Source organism: Corythoichthys intestinalis, chromosome 5, assembly GCF_030265065.1.
Source record: "Corythoichthys intestinalis isolate RoL2023-P3 chromosome 5, ASM3026506v1, whole genome shotgun sequence".
NCBI classification, from domain to species: Eukaryota; Metazoa; Chordata; class Actinopteri; order Syngnathiformes; family Syngnathidae; genus Corythoichthys; species Corythoichthys intestinalis.
This window is the reverse complement of record NC_080399.1, coordinates 24,259,345-24,283,579: the sequence shown is the minus strand read 5'-3', so window position 1 is coordinate 24,283,579 and position 24,235 is coordinate 24,259,345. Positions and strand designations below refer to the sequence as shown.

Sequence of the window (24,235 nt, the reverse complement as noted above, 5' to 3'; positions counted from 1 at the left end):
TGCCACAGTCACAACCTGGATCATCAACCCTTCCAGCCACTCCACACCTTGCATGTCTTTAATAAATACCATTTCACTCTACTTCAGCTTCCGGGTCGCACTTTGGTCCGCATCGCCTTCGCCTAGCCTGCCCTAACACCACATGCAGTTTCTTTGGAATAAAATGGGAACCTTTGATTCTTTTCAATTTTGGCTGTCATGAATAAATTAACTGTGGACCACACAGACTAGATATATCAGAAGTATCACCCCTTAGGAAGATTATTTTACACAGGATGTGCAAGTATTATCGTCATATAATATTTCATAACTTTTGTTACTATCATTTAACAACAAATTAGCCTACTTCATACTAGCTAACACTAGCTAGCTAAGTTAGCTAGCATTACTCTATATGTAGTGTGTGTGTGTGTGTATTTATTTATGATGATGATGAAGTTTGTTTTTTTTAGCATGCACAAAAGAAATAGAAATACTGTATAATTCAATATAATTATTAAGCTACATATACACAAGTTTCCTGAGCAAAATATGGGCAATGTCTGCCTCGAACTTCCGGTTTAGAAAAACTCATGATTTGCGGTTGCAGTTAGCAGTGTGTTGACGAAGTTAAAACTGCAAAATCAAGACAGAGAAACCCACGGAATCTCCAAAAATGGATTTAGCACGACGTAGATGAGACGTACAGTTGTGGTCAAAAGTTTACATACACTTGTGAAGAACATAATGTCATGGCTCTCTAGAGTTTCCAGTTATTACTACAACTCTGATTTTTCTCTGATAGAGTGATTGGAACAGATACTTCTTTGTCACAAAAAAACATTCATGAAGTTTTGGCCATTTAAATAGGGCTCATTGGATGCAAACGCCCACAAACGCTACAATGGGAAAGTCAAAGGAGCTCAGCATGGATCTGAAAAAGCGAATCATTGACTTGAACAAGTCAGGAAAGTCACTTGGAGCCTTTTCAAAGCAGCTGCAGTTCCCAAGAGCAACAGTGCAAACAATTGTTTGTAAGTATAAAGTGCATGGCACTGTTTTGTCACTGCCACGATCAGGAAGAAAACGCAAGCTATCACCTGCTGCTGAGAGAAAATTGGTCAGGAGGATGAAGATTCAACCGAGAATCACCAAAAAGCAGATCTGCCAAGAATTAGAAGCTGCTGGAACACAGGTGTCAGTGTCCACAGTCAAGCGTGTTTTGCATCTCCATGGACTGAGAGGCTGCCGTGCAAGAAGGAAGCCCTTGCTCCAAAAGCGGCACCTTAAGGCTCGACTGAAGTTTGCTGCTGATCACATGGACAAAGATAAGACCTTCTGGAGGAAAGTTCTGCGGTCAGACGAAACAAAAATCGAGCTGTTTGGCCAAAATGCCCAGCAATATGTTTGGAGGAGAAAAGGTGAGGCCTTTAACCCCAAGTACACCATGCCTACCGTCAAGCACGGTGGTGGTAGTATTATGCTGTGGGGCTGTTTTGCTGCCAATGGAACTGGTGCTTTACAGAGAGTAAATGGGATAATGAAGAAGGATGATTACCTTCAAATTCTTCAAGATAACCTAAAGTCATCAGCCCAAAGATTGGGTCTTGGGCGCAGTTGGGTGTTCCAACAGGACAATGACCCCAAACACACATCAAAAGTGGTAATGGAATGGCTAAATCAGGCTAGATTTAAGGTTTTCGAATGGCCTTCCCAAAGTCCTGACTTAAAACCCATTGAGAACTTGTGGACAATGCTGAAGAAATAAGTCCATGTCAAAAAGCCATCAAATTTAACTGAACTGCACCAATTCTGTCAAGAGGAGTGGTCAAAGATTCAACCAGAAGCTTGCCAGAAGCTTGTGGATGGCTACCAAACGCGCCTAATTGAAGTGAAAATGGCCAAGGGACATGTTACCAAATATTAGCGCTGCTGTATGTATATATTTGACCCAGCAGATTTGATCACTTTTTTTCTGTTCACCCATAATAAAGTCATAAAAGAACCAAACTTCATGAATATTTTTTGTGACAAAGAAGTATGTGTTCCAATCACTCTATCAGAGAAAAATCAGAGTTGTAGAAATAACTGGAAACTCAAGAGAGCCATGACATTATGTTCTTCACAAGTGTATGTAAACTTTTGACCACAACTTTTTTATAGATGAGATTGGATGATTGTTCTTATCACTTCGTTGATCATTCGTGGACAAAATTATAACAAACCTGTCAGCCTGTGTTGATGTGAGTTATAGATTGATACGCCGGCCACTTGAGTGACCAAAATGAGGTGAAATTGCAAATTATATTACATTTGTCGAATGCAGAGGGGCTGACACGGATTTTGTTGTTACAAGGAAATACTACAAGGTATGTACATATAAAAAAAAAAAAGTATGTCATTCTTTTTATTGCAGATATTGATCACAATAAAACATTTAGACGGTAATTCCAGCTCCAATAGCGTATGTTAAAGTTGCTGCAGTTAAAAAGCTCGTGGTTGGATCTCGGGATCGAGATGACGGTCCGGTGCGACATAGAACGACGTAGTAGAACAAAAAACGTAACACTTGCATTTATGCGGTGGCATCCAACACGTACTGATTAGCAACAGGCTAGCAGCAGTAGCAGTAGTTATGGTAAAAATGATTAAACTTCATAATTACAATCATCATCGTAATATCAATAGCCAAAGCAAAGAGTTGTTTCATGCGGCAGATTTTAGGTTTCGTATTTTTGGCGCACATACCTTCCATAACACAGCGGCAGCATGACTAGACAAACGCTTGGGACATGTACAGCTTCCAGTTTCGACGTCTCCCTCCGTATTACCAGCACCAATGGTTTGTGGTACGGAGCATTGAGGCACTGGCTTGGTTCTACATCCACCTTAATGAAGACAAAATTCCCGTGTTCGTGTATGAGGACACATCCAACTTTGTGGCTGTACAGGTACTGGAATGACTCGGAGCTTTTCAGGTTCCTGATGGCGTTTCCATCCACTGCTGTTCAGTCAATAAAATATGATAATATTTTACTTGTGGTCACCCTCGGCCACTTCTTCCCCTGTCGAGATGGCAGAAGGATGCAGTATTTCCAAATCGTGTTTTTTCAGGGGTTTTATTGAGTGATGCCACTCCAGCGCCATTGAAGCCAATGGTAAAAAAATTGAAAACGGAAGTTGCGGGCAGACATAAAGAAGTAAAGCGGAAGTACCTCGGACACTTGTCTATAGATCTATTGAAAACATTGCTCTTATGTTTCCTAATCCAAGGTGTCATGGCTGTTAGATACACAGCTGAAATGATAGTAGTAGTAGTAATAGGTCTGAAATGTCTGATGATGAGGACCAGTGTTGTCACGGATTACTTATTAAATTAATTTAATTACTGATTACACCAAAAAAGTTAATCTGGTTACTTTACTGATTACTTTACTCAGTTACTTTAAAAGTAACTTATCGGTTACTTTTTACCAATTTCTCTCCTTTGCCGCCTTAACATAAGAATGACAGAAAAATGTCATCGTACGTGATTGACTTTCCGATGATTGAATTTAAAGGGGAAGATCAGAATTTTTCACATAAGGCTTAATCTTCGAGTTAGCTGAGGTTTAATTAGCCAATGGAGTTGATTCCAACCACCATTGACTCGCACAAGCTTAGCCACTTCGGAATTAAAGAGATACGTCAAAATATGTCGGCAAATGAAGGCAACGCAAGGAAAATTTATTTGTATAGCACAATTCAACACAAGGCAACTCAAAGTGCTTTACAACACATGAAGATCATGAAAATCACATTAAATTGAAAGAAAGTTAGAGAAAAAAAAAGGACAATAAAATTATGCATGAAAATCGCATTAAATCATGAGTAGAATTTTTAAAAAAAAATCTAATCATAATTCAAATCAGAAATGGAAATAAAGCAGAAAATGAATAAAAAGCAAATAGCTTGAAATTTATAGACAGTTATGGATATGCTGTGATAAGCAAAAGCGTTTTTAGCCCTGATTTAAAGGAGCTAACAATTTAAGCACACTTCAGATCTTCAGCTAATTTTTTCCAGAGGTGAGGAGCATAATAACTAAATGCTGCATCACCCAGCTTGGTTCTTGTTCTTGGAACATACAGGAGACTGGTTCCAGATGACTTTAGGGGTCTGGATGTTTCATAGGGATCCAACAAATCAAGTATGTACAGTATTTTGGTCCAAGGCCATTAAGTGTTTTGTAGATGAGCAGTAGTACAGTATCAGAGTAGTATAAATGAAATCCGTCCTTTGTGAAAAAAAGGTTGGGGAACACCTTGGATACATTTTATTTTTTAGGTTTACTTGTTTTTACTAGTTTTCAGCCTTTCATGTGACCATCAATAGAAAAATGATGTGCACTTCATGGAACAGTATTATTTTTATTTGACCATTTAAATGTCTTAAAATATCATTTCAAATTCAAATTCTTTAGGATTTGTCCCGGGTCTTTGTTTTTGTTGTGTTTTGTGTTGAATCACTTGAATGCTATTGCAGACTAAAATCCTTTCAAATATATATATATTTTTTTTGGGGGGGGGGGCAAAAATTGATATGTGATTAATAAAGATTAATTAATTACAAAGCCTCTAATCAATTTGAGTATTTTTTTTAATATGTAAATCTAAATCTTAGATTTAATTTTGCCATGTTTTCATGCATTCATTCATTTTCAAAATAAAATCTTTTGAAAATATGTATGCATAATTTAAAAAAGAAAAAATTTTTTTTTAGTATTATCATATTAGTCAAACATTTAAATTTCCCTACTCAGATATGATGGTACGTCTGCATGCGCGTTGAATTTTCTAAATGGTAGGCGTTAAATTTGAGACATGAAGTCGCTGACAGAACCAATTATGGAATTTCCGCCCCGGCAAAGCGACACTCAAACGCAACAGCTAACCAGCCAGCCAGCTACTAGCCAACCGCTTTCCAAAACACCCAAGCGAGCTGTGTTGTCTTTATGACAGCTGTCATGGACTTAAATAATGTTTTGTCGCAGCTCGAGAGTGCTAACGAGGTGGACATTGAGGAGCTTCTCCGGGAGTTTAATCGGGAGGTAAATTGGGATATTGTTTCATTCTCTCTTTCTTTCCACTTTAAAAAAAAAAAATTTTTTTTTTTAGCGTTGGCTAAAAACAAAACGTAGCTCAAGCGTCAGTTAGCATCACTGCTAACCTAATAGGATTGCCTTTCCTGTAAGCGTGTCATTCCGTTTAGCTTCAATAGTGCCTTGTGATTTTTAATGTTTATTTGTCACATTTGGTATATTTCAACGTTTCTAAAATGTCAATGTGGCGTTTACATTTTTGTTAAACCTGCCGTAGATGCTGGACTCATTCAATATAATGATCAATGTACTGGTTTCCTCTATCATGAGTTTTTCTCCATTTCAGAACAGCCACACCTTCACATTTGACCAGAAAGAGGAAACGCTGCGCAGTGTAAGCAAACGCCATCAGTGTGTACATATTCCATCCATCTTTAAAGGGCTTGACCTTATTAGGGGGGCTGCGGGTGATCTGTAAGTGACTATGGGACTACATGCTCACATAAACTATCACCATTTTTGGTATGTGGGAGCAAACGCAAGGAAAACCGACTTCAACATCTTGGGACTCAAAAAAGTTGAACGTTTAAGCACTTTTGAGGAGGCCATCAAAAATATAGCTTTCCTGTTGCACATCGACAGCAAACGAAGAAAAAAAAGCTGACTTATGTTTGCAATTCTATTGCCATTTCAGAAGCTGTGCCAAAGTGTCCTAATAGTGCTCGGGATGCAAGTGCAGCACAGCTGCCAGAAGACTTGTTTAGAGACCCTTCGCATCCTTTCCCGAGACAAGTCAGTCCTGGCACCGGTCGCCACCCGGGACGGCATACTGACTCTAGCCAGGATGGCCCGCTTGAGCGGCTGGGAGATAGGGGGCGACGACCGTGAACCTCCGCAGCCGAGCGCGCCGGCGACCGAGGAGGAGAGAGTGGTGGTTGTGGAGGCCCTGAAGTGCCTGTGCAACGTGGTGTACAACAGCGCGGCGGCTCAGCAGGTGAGCGTGGACGTGAAGCTGGCCCACGGGCTGTGCGCCAGCCTGCGTGCGGCCGCCGCGTGGCACCACGAGGTGGGCCTGTTCACGCTGCGCCTCCTCTTCCTGCTGTCGGCGCTGCGCTCGGATCTGCGGGGGGAGCTGAGGAGGGAGAAGCAGGTGGTCAAACTCTTGGCTGAGGTGCTGGAGCATACCCTGGACGTAAGATGGGACGGCACCTATGAGGTTGCCCGGCCCGACCCGCAGGCCCTGCCTCTGCCTGCCGAGGAAAATGAAAGAGCCATGGAGGCTCTAAAAGCCCTGTTCAACCTCACTGTGAGCAATGTCGGTGGCGTGGTGAGTTAGTTCTTTTGTTGTGAACTCAATTTGCTACACAAAGTTCAAATGCATTCACACTTACATGACTCACAAAAAGTTAGGGATATTAGAATGTCACAAGAAACCCATCATAATGACTGAAAGAGTCACAGAAAGACGTCAGAGTGGCTGTGTTTTTTCCATTTGTCTACTTATTGGAGAACAGCAAGTGGTGTAAAATATATTGCATTTCTGTATTGCTTCCACACATTTAATAATTGTCTAGTGTTTCTTTTAAAATTCACTTGTTTTTTTAGGAGGATGACCACCAGTACAGAGTCATTGCTGCCATTCTGCGCCACGTGCTGATGTTAAGGACGGAGACAGAGGAGAAAACGGAGGAAGCGCACAGGTACGAATCCCTCACTTCTCATACAAAGTAAATCTATTTTTACTACCCCGAGTAGTTCAGTTCCATATTATACGATAACAAAAGTGTAAAACATTAAAAAAATACAACTGAAAACAGATAATCAGGAAATTTTGAAGCAGGGGAAGTATTTTTATTTGTTTAAAAAAATGCTTGAAAATGACAAATCCAGGGAACCGAATAAAAACAACAACTAGATCTTAAAGAGGAAGTCCATTCTCCTTTTCCATTTCACGGCCAGCAAGGGCAAGGAACCATTAAAAAAGCAAGTTTTTATAAATGCAGAAATATTTGCATAATATTTGAAAATAATATGCATCAATGAATACAACACATGCAGGAAGAAATTAGGACCTACTAATTACTTACTAATGAACAGAAATTGGCAACACTCAAGACAACATTCTTTTTTGATTGTATTTATAACGTCAATAACCAAACTGTATCCGAATGCGCGCTCCTGTTTATACTATTCTGTGCACGTAGGAGAGGGAGTCCCCCGGTCACGCAGAGGCAGGGCTCGTAAACGTATGATAAAATAACAGATTAAACTGATATACAAAGAAAATACAAATATAGTCGGCTTTGTTCAAAGTCTTGTTCTCAAAAACGGTACGCTCTGTGCAAAGTTACCAGTCAAATAAAAAGCGAGCACTGTTCGGCTCTGTCTTATAAACTACATGGCGATAACCACCTACTGTTCAAAACCAGTCCACAAAGTAATTTTACAATCCAAACATGAAATACAGATTAAGAAAAATAAGGAAGTAGTAGGAAAAAGCGAGCGACGAGGAAACACAGAGCAAAAGCCGAGCTTTCCAGTTGCCAAACAGGATTCTCAACTTGTGGCACGGTCACGCGCGAGCACAGTCCACACACTGAATTTAATGTTTAGTGTTGTTTGGATTTTTAAAAAAAACTCATTTTACTGGATATCAGTTGAGTGTAAAGACGTAGACGCAAAATGGCGTGACAAGGCTGTGTTTAGATTTGAAATCTTAACACTGTCATTGCGGAGGTCTCCTGAGTTCAACGCCATGGATATAACGAGTATTTGAGATTTTCTTGTAAGTTTTTTTTTTCTCTGTCTGGATCAATCATTTAGCATTGAGAATATCAGGGAACTGTGACAGTAACAAAGAAATATGCAATTAAACGACAGTTATGAGAAGGGATGGGAATTGATACGATTTTTACGATTCCGATTCCATTATCGATATTGCTTAACGATTCGATTCTTTATCGATTCTAATTTCGGAAAAAAGAAGAACAAACATTTTGATTGGCATCAAGTTTGTTTAATCAGAAGTCACAACCTTACAAACTCACAACGAGGTCAAAAGAGGCCCAAAGCCTCAATGTTAACTGTGGCAATAAGTGGCAAATGCACAAGAATGTGTAACATTTTACTGTAAACATTTTTCTAATAGAAATAAAAAATATTGGTATATTTTGGCATATAGGTCGTTGTTCTGCCTTTGGCAATGTCCCCAAACTTTTTCCTGTGAGTGCCAAATAACTTTCCCCTTCTCTGATGAGAGGCCGGGGTCAGTTTGTAACAGAAAAAGTGTGACGATTGCAGGAGTGCGTAAATGTAAAAAAAATATTATTTTTCAGAAAGCCACAATCAAATAACCCTTTGTGGATTCTTCACGGAACAAAAGTAAATAAAATTAAAATAATAATATCATAATAGCACTATTAATTAAATAGATAATAATCAAATAACCCTCTCTGAGTTATTCACTGAAAAAAGCCAGGAAATAAATAACACTACTGAGGGAGAAAAAAACCAAAACAAATTCAAAATGCTCTCTAGAATTGTTCAGGGGGCCGGACCAAATATGGAGCCGCGGGCCGTAGTTTGGGGACCCCTGTTTTTATTTACCAGTATATTGAAATGCATGCCTTTTAGTTTTTATGGTGCTTTTACGCTCAAGTGGTGGCACCCTTGCGCTTCCTCACGCGAAGAAGAGCGCGCTCACGTGAAGAAGAGCGCGCTTACACCGAAGAAGAAGAAATGCCGTATCCAAGTGAGTGAGCGAGTTAGTGAGAAAGGGAAACACTGCCACGAGCCTACGTTCTTTGTTAATGTTTGTAAAATATCTACAGAGCCAACGCCTGTATGTATCATCTTCTGTGTTGTTGCTGTGTGTTTCCACTCGCGATCGGACACTTAAATCCAGTTGTGTAGTGGTTTAAACGATGTGCTAATGCTAGCAAACGCATGCTAACTGTTTGTTATTACTGTGTTAGCAGCTAATCATCGCTGATTTACGTTGATACAAACCTGTTTGTTATTGGGGACGAAATTGATTTGTTTCATTTCTATTTTCTTAGTTTCAAGTGATGGTTGAATAAAGTCAGCAAATTATACCAACGCCAACTGCATCGTCATTGGGGAGTTTAGCTAGCTGTATAGCCAGGATTGAGCCTTAGCGTCTCGGTGAGGACAGTGCAGTCTATTCCCTCCCGATGCAGTTATTTCCATCTCGCAATGACTGCAAGTCGCTTTGTTGTAATTTTTCCTCGTGAAGTGAAGACACACTTTCGAGCGTTCGAACCTACGTGCTGTCATTGTTATGTTTACAGCGGCAATGCTCGTGCTAAACTATCGTAACATTTCATTTTCACCCTTTTTCCTGGTGAAGTGTAGCCAAACTTTGGAGAGAGTGGTTCTTGGCGCCATGCTAGTTTGATGCGTCTGGACAAGAAGACACGTCATGACGCAATACGCGTCTTTAGGAATCGTTAAGGCTTGTTCATTGTGATGTCGAGGCCTCGAAACACTCGGCACCGGTTCCGAATTGGAATCGGATTTCGATTTCCATCCCTAGTTATGAGGTAGATCTATGCGATGTAAGTTTTTCTTTTGTAAACTTAACAGTAGACATTTATTACAGATTCTAAGCTAAAAATGATCATTTGAAAAATATTATAAAAAGCTGCGTTGAAAATAAAACAGTTGGGTTTGTCTCTAAATTGGGGGACCCAAGGGTAAAACGAAAAAATGGAAAAATAGGCTAGGGGGCAAATTACGCAATGAAACTGCTATGGAGGCATGTAGACATATTGTACAATCAAACAACAATTTTTTGGGCTTAAAACAAGCTGCTTAATCAGCCTCTTGTGTTACGTCACGAGAAATGTACGTATATTAATTTGTGCAGATTGCTTCAGGAAATTGATTATCAAAGTTTTGCCTTGACCAACCAATTAGAGTGGGAGAAAATGCTGACATCATTGAAGGCCTGAGCACTGGCCCTGTTTAGACAAATCTGAAATCTATAGGGCTGCAGCTATCGAATATTTTAGTAATCGAGTAATGGACTGAAAATTCTATCGATTAATTGAGTAATCTGATAAAACATATATATTTTTAGGTGGAGAGCAATTATAAATATACATAAGAAAACAAGACATTTCATGTAATATTGAACCATTTTCAGTCAATCAATGTCTTTATTTTCGATGTACCATGTTGAAAACAGCCAACAATTGCATCTCAGATGTAACTAGAATTAAAAAAAAAAAAGACTAATTCACTGCTTTCACTCAAAAAACTTTTAGATCTTGTAAAAAAAAATATATATATACATATTTCTTACGTAAAAATACCATTACGCTTTATAACACACATCACTTACCGTAATAGGGACAAGCCTTTTTCTACCTTATTTTTGTTTAAAAATAATTCACATTATGAATGCGGCTGGGTGGGAAAGTAACATGTTTCAAACTTTGGTTAAAAAAAAAAAATTGGGGGCTATCAGCTCGCGACTCTATCTCGGCAGATTTTTAAAACCAGGTGACTCGAATGCAAAAATATGTGATCGGGACATCCCCATTTTAGATTATATGTTTAGGTCAGCAGAATAGGTCCTGACAATTGACAACTGTACAGTATGGTACTTGCTGCAGGTACATGCCCATTGCAAGCACTTTGGAAGAACTTGTCTTTAAGGGGACGCATATTTATACCTGCAGTAATCTATTCAACAAAGCAGCTTTCTGAGCTTAGTGGGCGACCAAGAAGCTATAGCATTAAAAGCTCAAGTCTTTGGAGCTCAGGTGCCTCTCAAAGCAAAACACTTTGACTGCCACTGACAAATTCTGATTTTGTTCATGTGACCAACTGTAGCCATGCAGTCAACCTGCTGAACAACCTTCCCGTGTCCTGCCTCGACGTGTTGATCGACATGCCTGTGAGAGGAGGCCTTGAGGAATATGGTGGCAAAAACATGGAGGCCATACAGGTGTTACTGGAGTTCATGGAGAAACGGATAGACAAGGTGAAGTAAAAATTCAGCCAATGATATCAAAGTACATTGACATGACTGTCAACTGGCCGCAAGCCAACCACAAAGCACTTACAAACAGCTCTTCACATTCATACTTATGGACAATGTGTATGTGTATTTGTCAGGGTTCCAACTACAAAGAGGGTCTCACTCCTATACTCAGCCTGCTGACTGAAGGGTCCAGACAACACAGAGAAATCCGTAGATATATCAAAGCTCAGGTACTGTAGTATACTACTCCTTCCCACACCCCACAACTGATAAACCCATTAGATGTCATTTGAACCCTTTTACACCTAAGCCTATTTTGGCCGAATTTGCATGCATTTGATGTTGCCTTTATATTTCAAAGAAAAAATTGTTTACAATGGCCAAGTTGGGTCCCTTTTTTCAGGACACCTTGAACTTCATGTCCAAATTGTTGATTTATTCACTGACCAATTATGATCCACATTTTAGACCCAAAAAGACAAAAAAATCTCAAAATCTTTTTTTCAAAATTTGTAATGTTAATGTTCCATTGACAACCAAACATGCTCAACCAACCGTTTTGAAGCTTGATAATATTTGTTCAACTTGTTAGGATAAACATTCAATAGAAAAAAATAAGATTGAATAGTTTTATGTTTGACAATTCAACACAAACAGCAGGTATGGTCATAGGCGTTTTTGACCTTTACACATACTATGGTCAAAACAGGTTATAATCAGTGTTGTTAATTTTACTTTAAAATAGTAATTAATTACAGTTACAAATTACTTCTCCCAAAAAGTAATTGCGTTAGTAACTCAGTTACCTGAATGTAAGAGTAATTAGTTACTTGGCAAAGTAACTAGTGATAATTTTTTTTTTTTCTCAAAAAAACAAACAAACAAAAAAAAACAGGTCACACAATGTGAAGTTTAAAGGATTTGGGGGACAATTGGCCCTAGCCCAATTCTTTACCCTCCACTTAACTAGACACAAGGGTATTGCGATAACTAGCTAGTAACCTTTGCTATGTGTGGAAGTCATTTAAAGTTGTGAATCAACCGTTAAAGTTGTTAAAATTGCTCCCGTTATTGCATTAGTTCCCTTCTGTCTACTTTAAACATGTGTAAGTTTTAAAACTGTTTCATCATTTAAAGATAGATTTAAGTTAAGAATTAGCCGATTTAGAAGCATTTTAGATTTAAAAAAAAAAAAAAAAAAGTTACTTAGGTTCGTTAGGAAGGATCTCTACATCAGGGCCTTCCTGAGAGGTCTACTGCTTTAAGATGGCGGCTGTTTACTAACGCATGTAGTCCTTAAAACATGTTGGCAATGCAGCTGTGTCAGGTTTTGCATCTAGTTCTATAATATGATATCTACCGTGTCATGTGGGCGTAGTTTGTCGGCTATGGCTGCAGTCAGTTATTATTGGAGCCACCTAGCATCGCGGTTGCAACGGCGTCTTCCCCACTGCTGCTCTGCTCTCGTCCCCGTGAGTCCGTTTCTCTCAGACTTTTTTTATTCAACCAACTTAGTAACGCATAGTAACGCACGCCTTTCCCACCTCAGTAACGGTAACGGCGTTGCCAAGATGAGAAAAGTAATTAATTAGATTACTCATTGCTGAAAAAAATAACGCCGTTAGTAACGCCGTTATATTGTAACGCCGTTATTAACAACACTGGTTATAATACAGTGCAAAATAGTGAGAAAAAATTATATATATCATCTAACACAAAAAGGGTTTGGAGGATATCTCTCTGTGAAGTTAGGTGTTGTACCCATCACCTTATCAAAAGTATATACGTACATGCAATCAAACTTCTCGAACACACATTTACATAAAAATTGAAAAGATTATAGTGAAGAAAAAATTAGGGGTGTCAAAATTATCGCGTTAACGAGCGGTAATTAATTTTTTAAATTAATCCCGTTAAAATATTTGACGCAATTAACGCACAAATGCCCCGCTCAAACAGAAAGGACAGCAAAAAGGACTGCAAAGTGAAAGGTGCACTTGTTGTGTTTTTCGGAGTTTTGCCGCCCTCTGCTGGCACTTGGGTGCGACTGATTTTATAGTTGTCAGCACCCATCAGCATTGTGTAAGTAATTATTGACATCAACAATGGCGGGCTACTAGTTTATTTTTTTATTTAAAATTTTACAAATTTTATTAAAACGAAAACATGAAGTGGGGTTTTAATATGAAATTTCTATAACTTGTACTAGTTATTTTATTTTCTATAAATTTTTATAAATATTTATATATTTATTTATATATTTATATATTATTTTTATTTATCTTTTAAGAACTACAAGTCTTTCTATCCATGGATCGCTTTAACAGAATGTTAATAATGGTAATGCCATCCTGTTGATTTATTGTTATAATAAAGAAATACAGTACTTATGTACCGTATGTTGAATGTATATATCCATCTCGGTCTTTCCATTCCAACAATAATTTACAGAAAAATATGGCATATTTTATAGATGGTTTGAATTGCGATTAATTACGAATAATTAATTTTTGAGCTGTAATTAACTCGATTAAAATTTTTAATCGTTTGACACCCCTAGAAAAAATATATATAACATTGAAAATAGTATTTTAAAAAATATTGACAAGTAGTTCAGTTCAATTCAAATTTTTCAGGCATGTGACCCAATAAAGTTTTTTTTTGCGCACTCAATAAAGCTTCTTGAACAGGTCACGGAGCTGCGTCACACACAACGTCACACAGCCTACTCTTTTGCCGTTTGCGCGCTGCTGTCACTTCTACTCGCCGAGACGCCGACTCATCCAAAGAAAACAACGACAAATACAGCTCATCTTCTTCCTTGAGTTAATGAAATAATGCATTAGCTTGCGCTAAATGTAGTTTTAGATTCATTCTGCACGTTTTAAAGACGCTCGCTCAAACCAACCGGCCGTTGCTTGCTTCGCATGCCTCCCTTTTATTAGTTGGCGCCTCGCTCGGAAATTTATTAAAAATGATAACATTCGGTTCGTCCTTCTTGACATCACAACGGCTCTTGGGATACGTAGTCCTTTGTGCTGCTTTCGGTTTTGATAAAGAACAAGAAATGATGGAAATATGGAGATAGATACATGGTCCATGCAGCATTTTAATGCATATTTATGAGTGCAATAAAACTATAAAACTCAAATGACATCATCTCCCGTTTTTCTTGGTCGATTGACTTCAAATAAAAACTGGTGTAGACATCAACTTCCGCACTTTAAAATGAGACCAACCAGCGGCACGTGGGTGACGTAATTACAGCGTGACGAGGCTTCAAAGACGATATGCGTAAACGCGTCGCTGCCGACACGTTCGGTGTTAAAGGGTTAACTGGACTACCAAATCCTCCCAGTTGAAATGGATTGGATGTGTACCTCTTGCCAATGGCAGACAATTAGTTAATGGTTATTATTTTTATTTTTTTGACCCTATTCATTCACTGTTTAGGTGCTCCCTCCACTCACAGATGTAAAGATCAGACCAGAGGTGGGAACCACCACCAGGAACAAACTGGTGCGTCTGATGACGCACGTGGAGATGGCCGTCAAGCAAGCGGCTGCAGAATTTTTGTTTGTCTTGTGTAAAGAGAGTGGTAAGGAGCGAGAGCGAGTATTATTACGGTATATGACATGTTCACACAATGACTTGTCGAACTGCTTATTGTTTCAGAACTTCAAAAAGCTCTAAATTAAGGACCAGGACTGCTTAAAATTAAATTAATAAATAAAAACACATGATTAAATGAATAATCGTACTATTTCTGCAATTTATTTGAATTTGTGTTAATTCATTTAATTTCTAATAAATTCATTTAAACATTTATTCATTTCACTTTTTATGTATTTCATTTTGCCTTTTCCCTTGTCTAGCACGATATAATTTATACTTCAGTGGGCATAAACTTTGGCGGCTTAGATGGGAATGACCAAAATAATGCTCAAGTGCTAAAAAACAAAACAAAAAACATAATATTTATTTCAAGATTTTAGATTTTTCTATACTATTAACTGAAATAATCATTTTTAATGACACATTTAATTTTTTATGTTTCCACTCCTGGTCCTCCATACTAAATTGATCTGGTCAATTTTGGGGATGGGCTCATGTCACTTTTTTTCTTTCATTATTTACATGGACCTAATTTCATATCAGTAGTTAAAACTGCTAACAGGGGTAATTTAGAAAAAAAAAAAAAACTTAACTGGCTCCCTGTTGCAGAAGGTTTTTATTTTTAATGAATGTAGTCCATTTCTAAACATTAAACATACCAATTTTATTACTGTGTAAAGCCAATCGGGCTTTCATTTCCATGACATATATGTGTGTTCCTTTCTGGGATCTTTAGTGGACAACTTGTTGAAGTACACTGGCTACGGCAATGCAGCAGGACTCCTGATGGCACGAGGGCTTTTAGGAGGAGGGAGAGGAGAGACTGAGTACTCACCAGATGAAGACTCTGACACAGAAGAGTACAAAACTGCCAAACCCTTGTGAGTGAAGGGAAAACTATGTTTTCCCCATCTGCTGGATTTTTAGTCCTGTACGGGCTGAAACGTGTACCCAATAAAGTGCTTATTAAACACGCAGGCTGCCATAAACGGCGATAGAAGCGCAATCCATTTTGAGTGGGAAGATCTCAATTTAAATGGATTAGACATCCATCTCCATTAATGGCAGTGAATGAGTCAATAAAAAATAACCTTTCTGTTTGCCAGCATTAATCCCATCACTGGTCACGTAGAGGAGCCAATGCCGAACCCCATGGAGGAGATGACCGAGGAGCAGAAGGAATACGAGGCCCAGAAGCTTGTAAACATGCTGGACAAGTTGTCAAGGTAACCACGGCAAATTGAACTTTCAGCCATCGTTTGAATTGGAAATAGGCATGTGTCGGTATGATATTCTGATTGTATGATAAAGTTAAGCCAAAATATCACTGTATTGCATTCACAGCTCTAAAATGTGTTACTTTGAGATTTCTGGGTTTAAAAAAAAAAAAAATCCATTGAACAGGATTTTTATTTTTCAAAACATATTAGCAAGTTGGAACATAAGTATAATGTTAAGTTAAAATAAATTTTAAAAACCAAATTTAATTATTTTCCATAAAAATCACGTGTGTACGACTTGTATCATGTTTACATTAAACACACTCTCTGAAGTATTCCCATACCAGCGATTTTGTTTTCTTCGATGGGGGGAAAAAGTTCAGGCGTTTCACCTCCTCCAGCCGTCGTGTAGCACAGCTGACTCACTGACACTGAGCAACAACCGGTAGGGGAGGATTGAGCCTTAAAGCTGCAAGTGATGGATTTCTTCATGCATTTTTGGGACATAAAAATAGCTAATACCTTAGGGGACGGTATGACAGAAAAGTTTTGTGGTTTTGAAACCTTGATGCTTTCACTGTAGCCAAGAGCAGCAGACATTACAATTGTAAACATGTTGGGATGGCGAAGGAATGAATGTACCTAACAAGTGCACATATATACTCATATTAATGACCAAGAATGTCCACGACCAAAGGGCTAGTGTGCTAATGTGGCTAACTGACTCTAGACATGATTAGCCTACAAGATTGGTACAGTACATGTTAAGTGAATGACCGATCCATCTTAATTTATTAAATCAGCCCCGATCGATCGACCAACTAATCAATCAGTGCCATTTGACTTCAAAGCAAAAGCCTAACCCTTGAGGCGAGAAATGGGGTCTCGTGCCGATTTTTCTATGTATGACCTTAAGGTGTTAGTTGTGCAAAGGGGCTGAAAGACTTGTTACTCGCAGTGCTAACATTTTAACAAGCAGCAGCATTGAGGCACCTTGATGTATATTAGCGTTGACCTTTGCCGCTCTCGCATCCAAACACTCGTCTCGTCTCTCCCTGCCAACAGAGTCGCCCGAGCAAGAATCCCCTCCGCGTCAATTAGACGCGGGAGTGAAATGGACGTGGTTATTAAGGCTTCATCAATTAAGCCCTAATTGGTGAACCAAACAGACTCTTTGCACAGTTATCTATTCATCTTTTTACCATCAAACCCGAGTGTCCTGACTTTATTCTTTGGCGGAAAATGTGGAACAATTGCGCGGGCTTGGCCATTGTCACAAGGGCTGATCCGTAATGAGGCACGTGCCTCCTTAAAGAAGAAGATGCCTTTCTGAGAACTGCTTCCCCTTTCTTTGGTCCTGGGTGTTGTGACTCCAGAACACGTTGACTCGAAGGGGATGAGACAGCCCTTAAAGAATGTCGTCCACTAACTGCTTAACTGCTCCTCCAATTAGTACATACTCCACCTGTATGCCTTTTGTGAATCTGTGTGATGTCGTTAATTGGGGGAGATTATACTTCAGGGTTCTGTGGGTAAACATCTCGTTAGGCTTGACTGGGCCTACTTTGATTATTAATTTTGGTGGGTGATGTCTGTAATCTAGGAAGAGGAACAGCACTGTATTGTAGGCACGATGTTTCTAATAAACCAGTAGAATACGCACCTGCGTATTTCAAGATGATAAGAGTAATTCGCTACTAAAAACTTTACCTACAGGCTTTTTATGCTTTATGTATTTTTATGTAGTTTAGTTATGCCTTGAGATATATAGGGGATAGCAGGAACATTTTACCACTCTTTCATGAATATCTTCCAATCAACGCATCTTGGAATAACACCATGTAACACGTTTTGTTCCTAGGTTCTATATGGCATATCCTAGTTTGCTTTGTCGCGTTGAGATATATAAACACTTTGGTTCCCCAAAAAGTTTAAACACATCTTGGAATAACACCATGTAACACATGTTTTGTTCCCAGGTTCTATATGGCATATCCTAGTTTGCTTTGTCGCGTTGAGATATATAAACACTTTGGTTCCCCGAAAAGTTTGGGTTTCTGGTCACGACTTTAAAATTCTAATTTCCACTTTTCTTAACTGTTGTACTTTCTAATGGTTTTATACTATATACACTCACCGGCCACTTTATTAGGTACACCTGTCCAACTGCTCGTTAACACTTAATTTCTAATCAGCCAATCACATGGCGGCAACTCAGTTCATTTAGGCATGTAGACATGGTTTAAGACAATCTCCTGCAGTTCAAACAGAGCATCAGTATGGGGAAGAAAGGTGATTTGAGTGACTTTGAATGTGGCATGGTTGGTGCCAGAAGGGCTGGTCTGAGTATTTCAGAAACTGCTGATCTACTGGGATTTTCACGCACAAGCATCTCTAGGGTTTACAGAGAACGGTCTGAAAAAGAAAAAATATCCAGTGAGCGGCAGTTCTGTGGGCGGAAATGCCTTGTTGATGCCAGAGGTCAGAGGAGAATGGCCAGACAGGTTCGAGCTGATAGAAAGGCAACAGTGACTCAAATAACCACCCGTTACAACCAAAGTAGGCAGAAGAGCATCTCTGAACGCACAGTGCGTCGAACTTTGAGGCAGATGGGCTACAGCAGCAGGAGACCACGCCGGGTGCCACTCCTCTCAGCTAAGAACAGGAAACTGAGGCTACAGTTTGCACAAGCTCATCGAAATTGGACAATAGAAGATTGGAAAAACGTTGCCTGGTCTGATGAGTCTTGATTTCTGCTGGGGCATTCAGACGGTAGGGTCAGAATTTGGCGTCAACAACATGAAAGCATGGATCCATCCTGCCTTGTATCAACGGTTCAGGCTGGTGGTGGTGTAATGGTGGGGGGAATAATTTTTTGGTACTCTTTGGGCCCCTTGGTACCAATTGAGCATCGTTGGAACGCCACGGCCTACCTGAGTATTGTTGCTGACCATGTCCATCCCTTTATGACCACAATGTACCCAACTTCTGATGGCTACTTTCAGCAGGATAATGCGCCATGTCATAAAGCTGGAATCATCTCAGACTGGTTTCTTGTACATGACAATGAGTTCACTGTACTCAAATGGCCTCCACAGTCACCAGATCTCAATCCAATACAGCATCTTTGGGATGTGGTGGAACGGGAGATTCGGCCGACAAATCTGCACCAATTGTGTGATGTGTGATGCCATCATGTTAATATGGACCAAACTCTCTGAGGAATGCTTCCAGCACCTTGTTGAATCTATGCCACGAAGAATCGAGGCAGTTCTGAAGGCAAAAGGGGGTCCAACCCGTTACTAGCATGGTGTATCTAATAAAGTGGTACCTCAACATACGGTCGCTTTGGCACACGATCTTTTCACTATCCGACGTAAAATTTGACTCGCCATTTGTTTCTACATCTAACGACATGCTTGAAATACGACGATCTATGACAGCGCTGCAGTTGCTTTGTTTTCCCGCAAGACAGACGCACGGCTTATTTCCTTGTAAGAGAAATCAACATAAGTTCCAAGAATGTTAGTGCAGGTGACGAAAAAAGGGAAAAGGTGACGCTTACCATTGAAATGAAGATGGAAATATTAGAAAAATATGAGTGTGGTGTGCGCGTCCGTGAACCGGCTGGGCAATACGGCCATCGAATGTCTATGATCTTGACAGTCCTCCTCCGACTTCCGTTCACCAGTCTTCATAAGTTAATGTGACTATTATTATTTTAACATAGCCAAAGAAATCTCCAACTGAAGCAGGTTTTTAATAACTTATTTCAGAACTGCGACACAACACGCCTACTATCCTCCGCAGCTGACGCCATCAACAGAACATTAAAAGTGAAAGTAAAATTTCTAATATATCTCGCTCACACTCTGTCACGTCAGCCACGCAGTGCGTTCAGGTACACCACGCAAAACACATCCGCCACATTAGAACCCGATTCGCTACATTATTATTATTATTACTATTGTTATAGTATTATTCTGATTTTTATTTATAATTTATTTGTTTTGCTCTGTGTAATTGCTATTTGCAATTGTACCAGCAGTATTTATTAAGGATTTAGTGTAAGTTTTCGGGCTGGAACAAATTAATGGAATTATAACGTATTCTTATGGGAAAATCCCGCTGAACATACGACCATTTCAACTTAGTGCTGGAACGAATTAACTTCGTATATAGATGTATCACTAGATATACCAGTATGTACATTTTCCTCATTTTATACTTAGTTTGAGCTGAAACACAAAGAAATTGTGTTTAACAAATATTTTCTGCATAACAAGGACATAAAATCGGAATTTTTAAATATACTGTACAGCCTCTAATTTTAGCAAAAAAAACCCCCTACCTTTTTAGTGGCACTTTTTCATTTAGTTTAGATCCAAGCAACACAAAATGATTACAAGCCAGGAATATCAAGCAAGCAAGCAAGCTCAATATATTGGCTTGACCTTTTTGGTTTTCAAATATATCATTTTCAAAAGTGATTTATTAATCAAAGACAGCCTGACACTTTGTGACAACAGTCCCCATTTTGGCAAGAGATGTCACACACTATTGGGTTGGTTGTCACGTTTGATTTAAGTGTGATTTTATTTAAAAATGATGACCATTTCTAAGTATATTTGTATGGCGGAAAACACAGACAAGACTGAGAAAGCAGTTTCTGCTCTTGCACTCCTCTTTTAAAGAAACTGCTGTATTTGAAGCCAAAACAACTGTTTTGTTTGATAGAACAACATGTCTATATGCTGCCATAGCAGATTCATGACGCATTAAGCCCGCGAACTATTTTTAATTTGTCCGTTCTACCCTGAAAACCCCCGTTTACAGACGTCGCGCAACCACTTTTGTTTCAACCCAGCCATAAAACAAAGGTAATTAATTATATTATTCAAAATGTCGTTTTTAGCTTAGAATCATTAATTGATGTCTCATATTTCATTTAAAAAATAAATAAATAAATAAAATGACTTAAAAAAATTATTCACTCACATATTTTAAACTTTTAAACAAATTATGTCACAATGAAAAAAATGGCGCCTGTAAAACAATCATGGATATCTACCTCATAACTATAGCTTAATTGTATTTTTTTTGTTACTGCCGCCTTTTCTCCGATATGTTAGATGATAAATAATCGACCCAAACAAAAAAACAAAAAAAAAAGAAAAAAAAAAAAACGTTTAAAAGGGTAAATATATGAAAAAGAAACTCTCGACCACTCCTTGATGTCTGCGATTTCTGCATCGCGACCCTTGTTAAATTACCATGTTTCACCCGTAAAATCCCCCCCAAAATCCAGCTGTGGCCATTCACAGCTGTGTCTTGACACTTAGTGATACATGCTACATGGAGTTTTTGGATCGAAACAAGGTAAGCACTCGATAATATCTCGTTAAAGTCACGGCGTCTGTAATTCTGCTCTTGCGTGCTCTTGCCTCCAGATGGGGTTATGCTGTTTAAAAAACCCTTTTTTTTTTTTTTAAATGCCCTCCTGTTCAAATTTTTCTTCCCCCAGAAAAATGAGATTTCAAGCTTTCCAATGATGTATCACACATGCATATCGGACAATCTTGAAAGTTGGCCAAATTGGGGGTCTCACAGCGGAACTTCAAGTCGCCTGAGTGTTTTCCGCCATATATATATATATATATATATTTTAATGATTTTAACCACAACCATTTAACTCAATCACTGCCATTGACAGCGATCCATTTGAACTGCTTCTTCTATTGTTGTAAATGGCTGCCAATGTGTTAACAGATTGCACACAAACTGTGCAACAAACACATGTAGATAAACACCAGTATTTGAAGTTTTTTTTTTTAACGGCACAGATGGACTGGTAGTGCCATATTTTAAAAAAATGTTTTTATTAAGTAACAATTTTCTGTTGAAATGCCATTTTTTTCCTGGTTAAACTACACATTACAAGTTCAGGGTTTGGAAGTAAAAAGTAAAAGTCTGGTCACAGACAATTGTGTGTGAAGTCTTCTTGGAAGGAGTAGTGACACACACAAATACACACAGGAGGTATAATTGGATTAGGATGAAGGGGCAGTCGTGGCTTTGAGGAGCTTAGCCCTTGCGCTGATCCTGTAATTAAACTGCCACTGGAGTTGAGAGGAGAGGAGAGCAGAGGGCAAACTGGTGAGGGGTTGTCTGGACTTCGGCAAGTGTCCATGGGAGGTGTTGGGGAGTTTAAATTGTACAAAAGAAAAAATTAAAAATGAGTGTTTACCTTCAAATATATACAATGAACAAGTAACGTTTTTGAAATTCAAACTCGTACAAAGATGAAACAAGTATACTTGAGCAGAGTACAATACCGTTACCTCCCACTACAGCTGTACAGAAATAAAAACCCCTATTTACAAGACTTCTCCCATGTTTGCGTGTCCCCGCAGGCAGAACTTCATCCGGCCCATTGGAGTCAAGCCAGATGGGACGTTCGCACCCCTGGAAGAAACACTCTGCGCGCCGCCTGGCGATGATGTTGCATCGGACTCTGATTAGTGCATCACTGTTGTCCTGTATGTCAGGATGGGAGCGGGTGGGGGCTGAGCCCAGACAGAGACAAAACTAATGCTAAGATGTGTCACATTTGAACGGTTGGATTTTTGGATTAACTTAAATTTTTCCTGATTGTTGGTATGCATGTACCTAGCTTTGCAAGGCAGCCAATCAGATCATGCTAGTGCTACGTACACTTTTAGGTGACATTTCACAATACTTTCAAAGTTTGGAATGCTTCCAAGTCCAACTCTTAACTCATTTTACTGCCATTGATAGTGATAGACGTGCAATCCATTTGAAATGGGAGGAGCCCGATGGGAGCGAAATGGGTTGCAAGTCTTATCACAGTCAATAGCAGCCATGGAGTTAAAGTTTCAATACTTTTTTCACCTCTTATAGCTATCTTTTTTAGACTCTTCCAGTCTCTACCTCTGTTGAAACCTGCTTAAGACAGTAAGCTTAGCAAGGCAAGGCACTGTTAATCGATTGTTGAATGTCACCTTGATATCATAATGTCAAAACTTATTTATATACAGAACTGTGAACTTTCACATATAATGGGCTTGACCTCCAATAAATCAACCCATGTTTTTTTTTTTTTTTTACAGGAAAAGTACACAATAGTAAGCAAAATGGTCACATATTCAAAAGGCCCAAAGGATCCAACCCTTTCAATGTGTAACACAGCTAAAATGGCATAGGTCTCCGTTCAGGTGGACAGTGTAGTTCTCCAGTGAGGGTGAAGAGACCTCACTGTTGCACTTTTCTTTTGTTTTGGGGGGGGGGGGGGGTTTATTCGTTCCTAAGTTGAGTTGTTTAAAACATAGTTGATCGAATGGCAATGCACGCATCAATCATTCCTTGAACAGTACTATTTATTTTTAGTACTTTGTCCTGATTTGTTGCAATTTGTTCACACATATACAGTTAAACATGAAGTCTACTTGAGGGAGCTGGAAAGATCTACGCCTTATGATTTTGGAAGTGGCACCATGACGTTTTTTTGGAGAGAGGCCATTGAGTTACGAAGAACTAAACTCACAGGTTACGGTTTCATTGTTTAAAAAAAAAAAAAAACTTCTTGACATTCTTTTCATTTAGTGGACTTTGATGGTAATGTCTAACCTGCTTACTGCTGCCATCAGGCTAAAATAGCCTTTATCTTGATTTAGTCAGTTTTGTATTTTTTCAGGGTGGGATTTTAATGTGTTGTTTATGATTGATTACAAACGATTTAATTCACAGGTTGCATTCCAATCACGGAAGCTTTAAACAACACAGGACTTTAGTGAGAGCACAATTTTGCGATACACCATTTAATACATATAATATGCTAGTTCTTAGACAATTAATCCACAAAACCTTTGACAAGGTCTGTAAAATATGTCCAGATAAAAATAGTCCGTGGTGAAAAGAAGGTAGGTGACCAACTAAAGAACAAAATAATTCTTGCTAAGATTTTTTGGGGTTTTTTGGCCTCAAATGACCATTTATAAAAGAATGACGGTAAGCCATTTTTCAAATATCTTAAAATGGCACATCAACTTACTATATTTTAGGTCTTTGATGATATTTTCCATTGAAATGCAATTAATCGCCACACTAAAATCATTTTAGATAAAATAATTGCTATTTAGTTAATTACAAAGACAATCCCACCCCTAATTTTTTTTTATTTTTTTTTACACAAATCAATACTGTTGGTCGGTCTGTTATTCCATTTTTTTACATGACACTAACTTATTGGCTGTCATTAACTGTTCATTGTCATCAAATGGCCTGCTCTCCTTGACAGTGCAGTGTTAATGG

The 24,235-nt window shown here is 38.8% G+C and overlaps 1 protein-coding gene across 1 annotated transcript; it reads left to right on the top strand.

The window, feature by feature from the left end:
• The first annotated feature begins 4,890 nt into the window (after positions 1-4,890).
• On the top strand, positions 4,891-24,117 carry ric8b (RIC8 guanine nucleotide exchange factor B). Its single transcript, XM_057837094.1, has 10 exons — positions 4,891-5,068; positions 5,406-5,453; positions 5,754-6,386; positions 6,665-6,759; positions 10,919-11,069; positions 11,204-11,299; positions 14,523-14,667; positions 15,421-15,565; positions 15,791-15,910; positions 22,318-24,117. Exons 1-10 carry the CDS (start codon positions 4,973-4,975, stop codon positions 22,424-22,426), a joined length of 1,638 nt encoding a protein of 545 aa, XP_057693077.1. The 5' UTR covers positions 4,891-4,972; the 3' UTR covers positions 22,427-24,117.
• Positions 24,118-24,235: the final 118 nt, after the last annotated feature.

What these genes read in the sequence shown, in the direction of transcription:
- ric8b (XM_057837094.1), top strand. Translation starts at nt 4,973, where the DNA reads ATGACAGCTGTCATGGACTTAAATAATGTTTTGTCGCAGCTCGAGAGT. An exon ending in AAAACGGAGGAAGCGCACAG is followed by an intron (nt 6,760 to 10,918) that starts GTACGAATCCCT and finishes GACCAACTGTAG; the next exon opens with CCATGCAGTCAACCTGCTGA. An exon ending in ATGCTGGACAAGTTGTCAAG is followed by an intron (nt 15,911 to 22,317) that starts GTAACCACGGCA and finishes GTGTCCCCGCAG; the next exon opens with GCAGAACTTCATCCGGCCCA.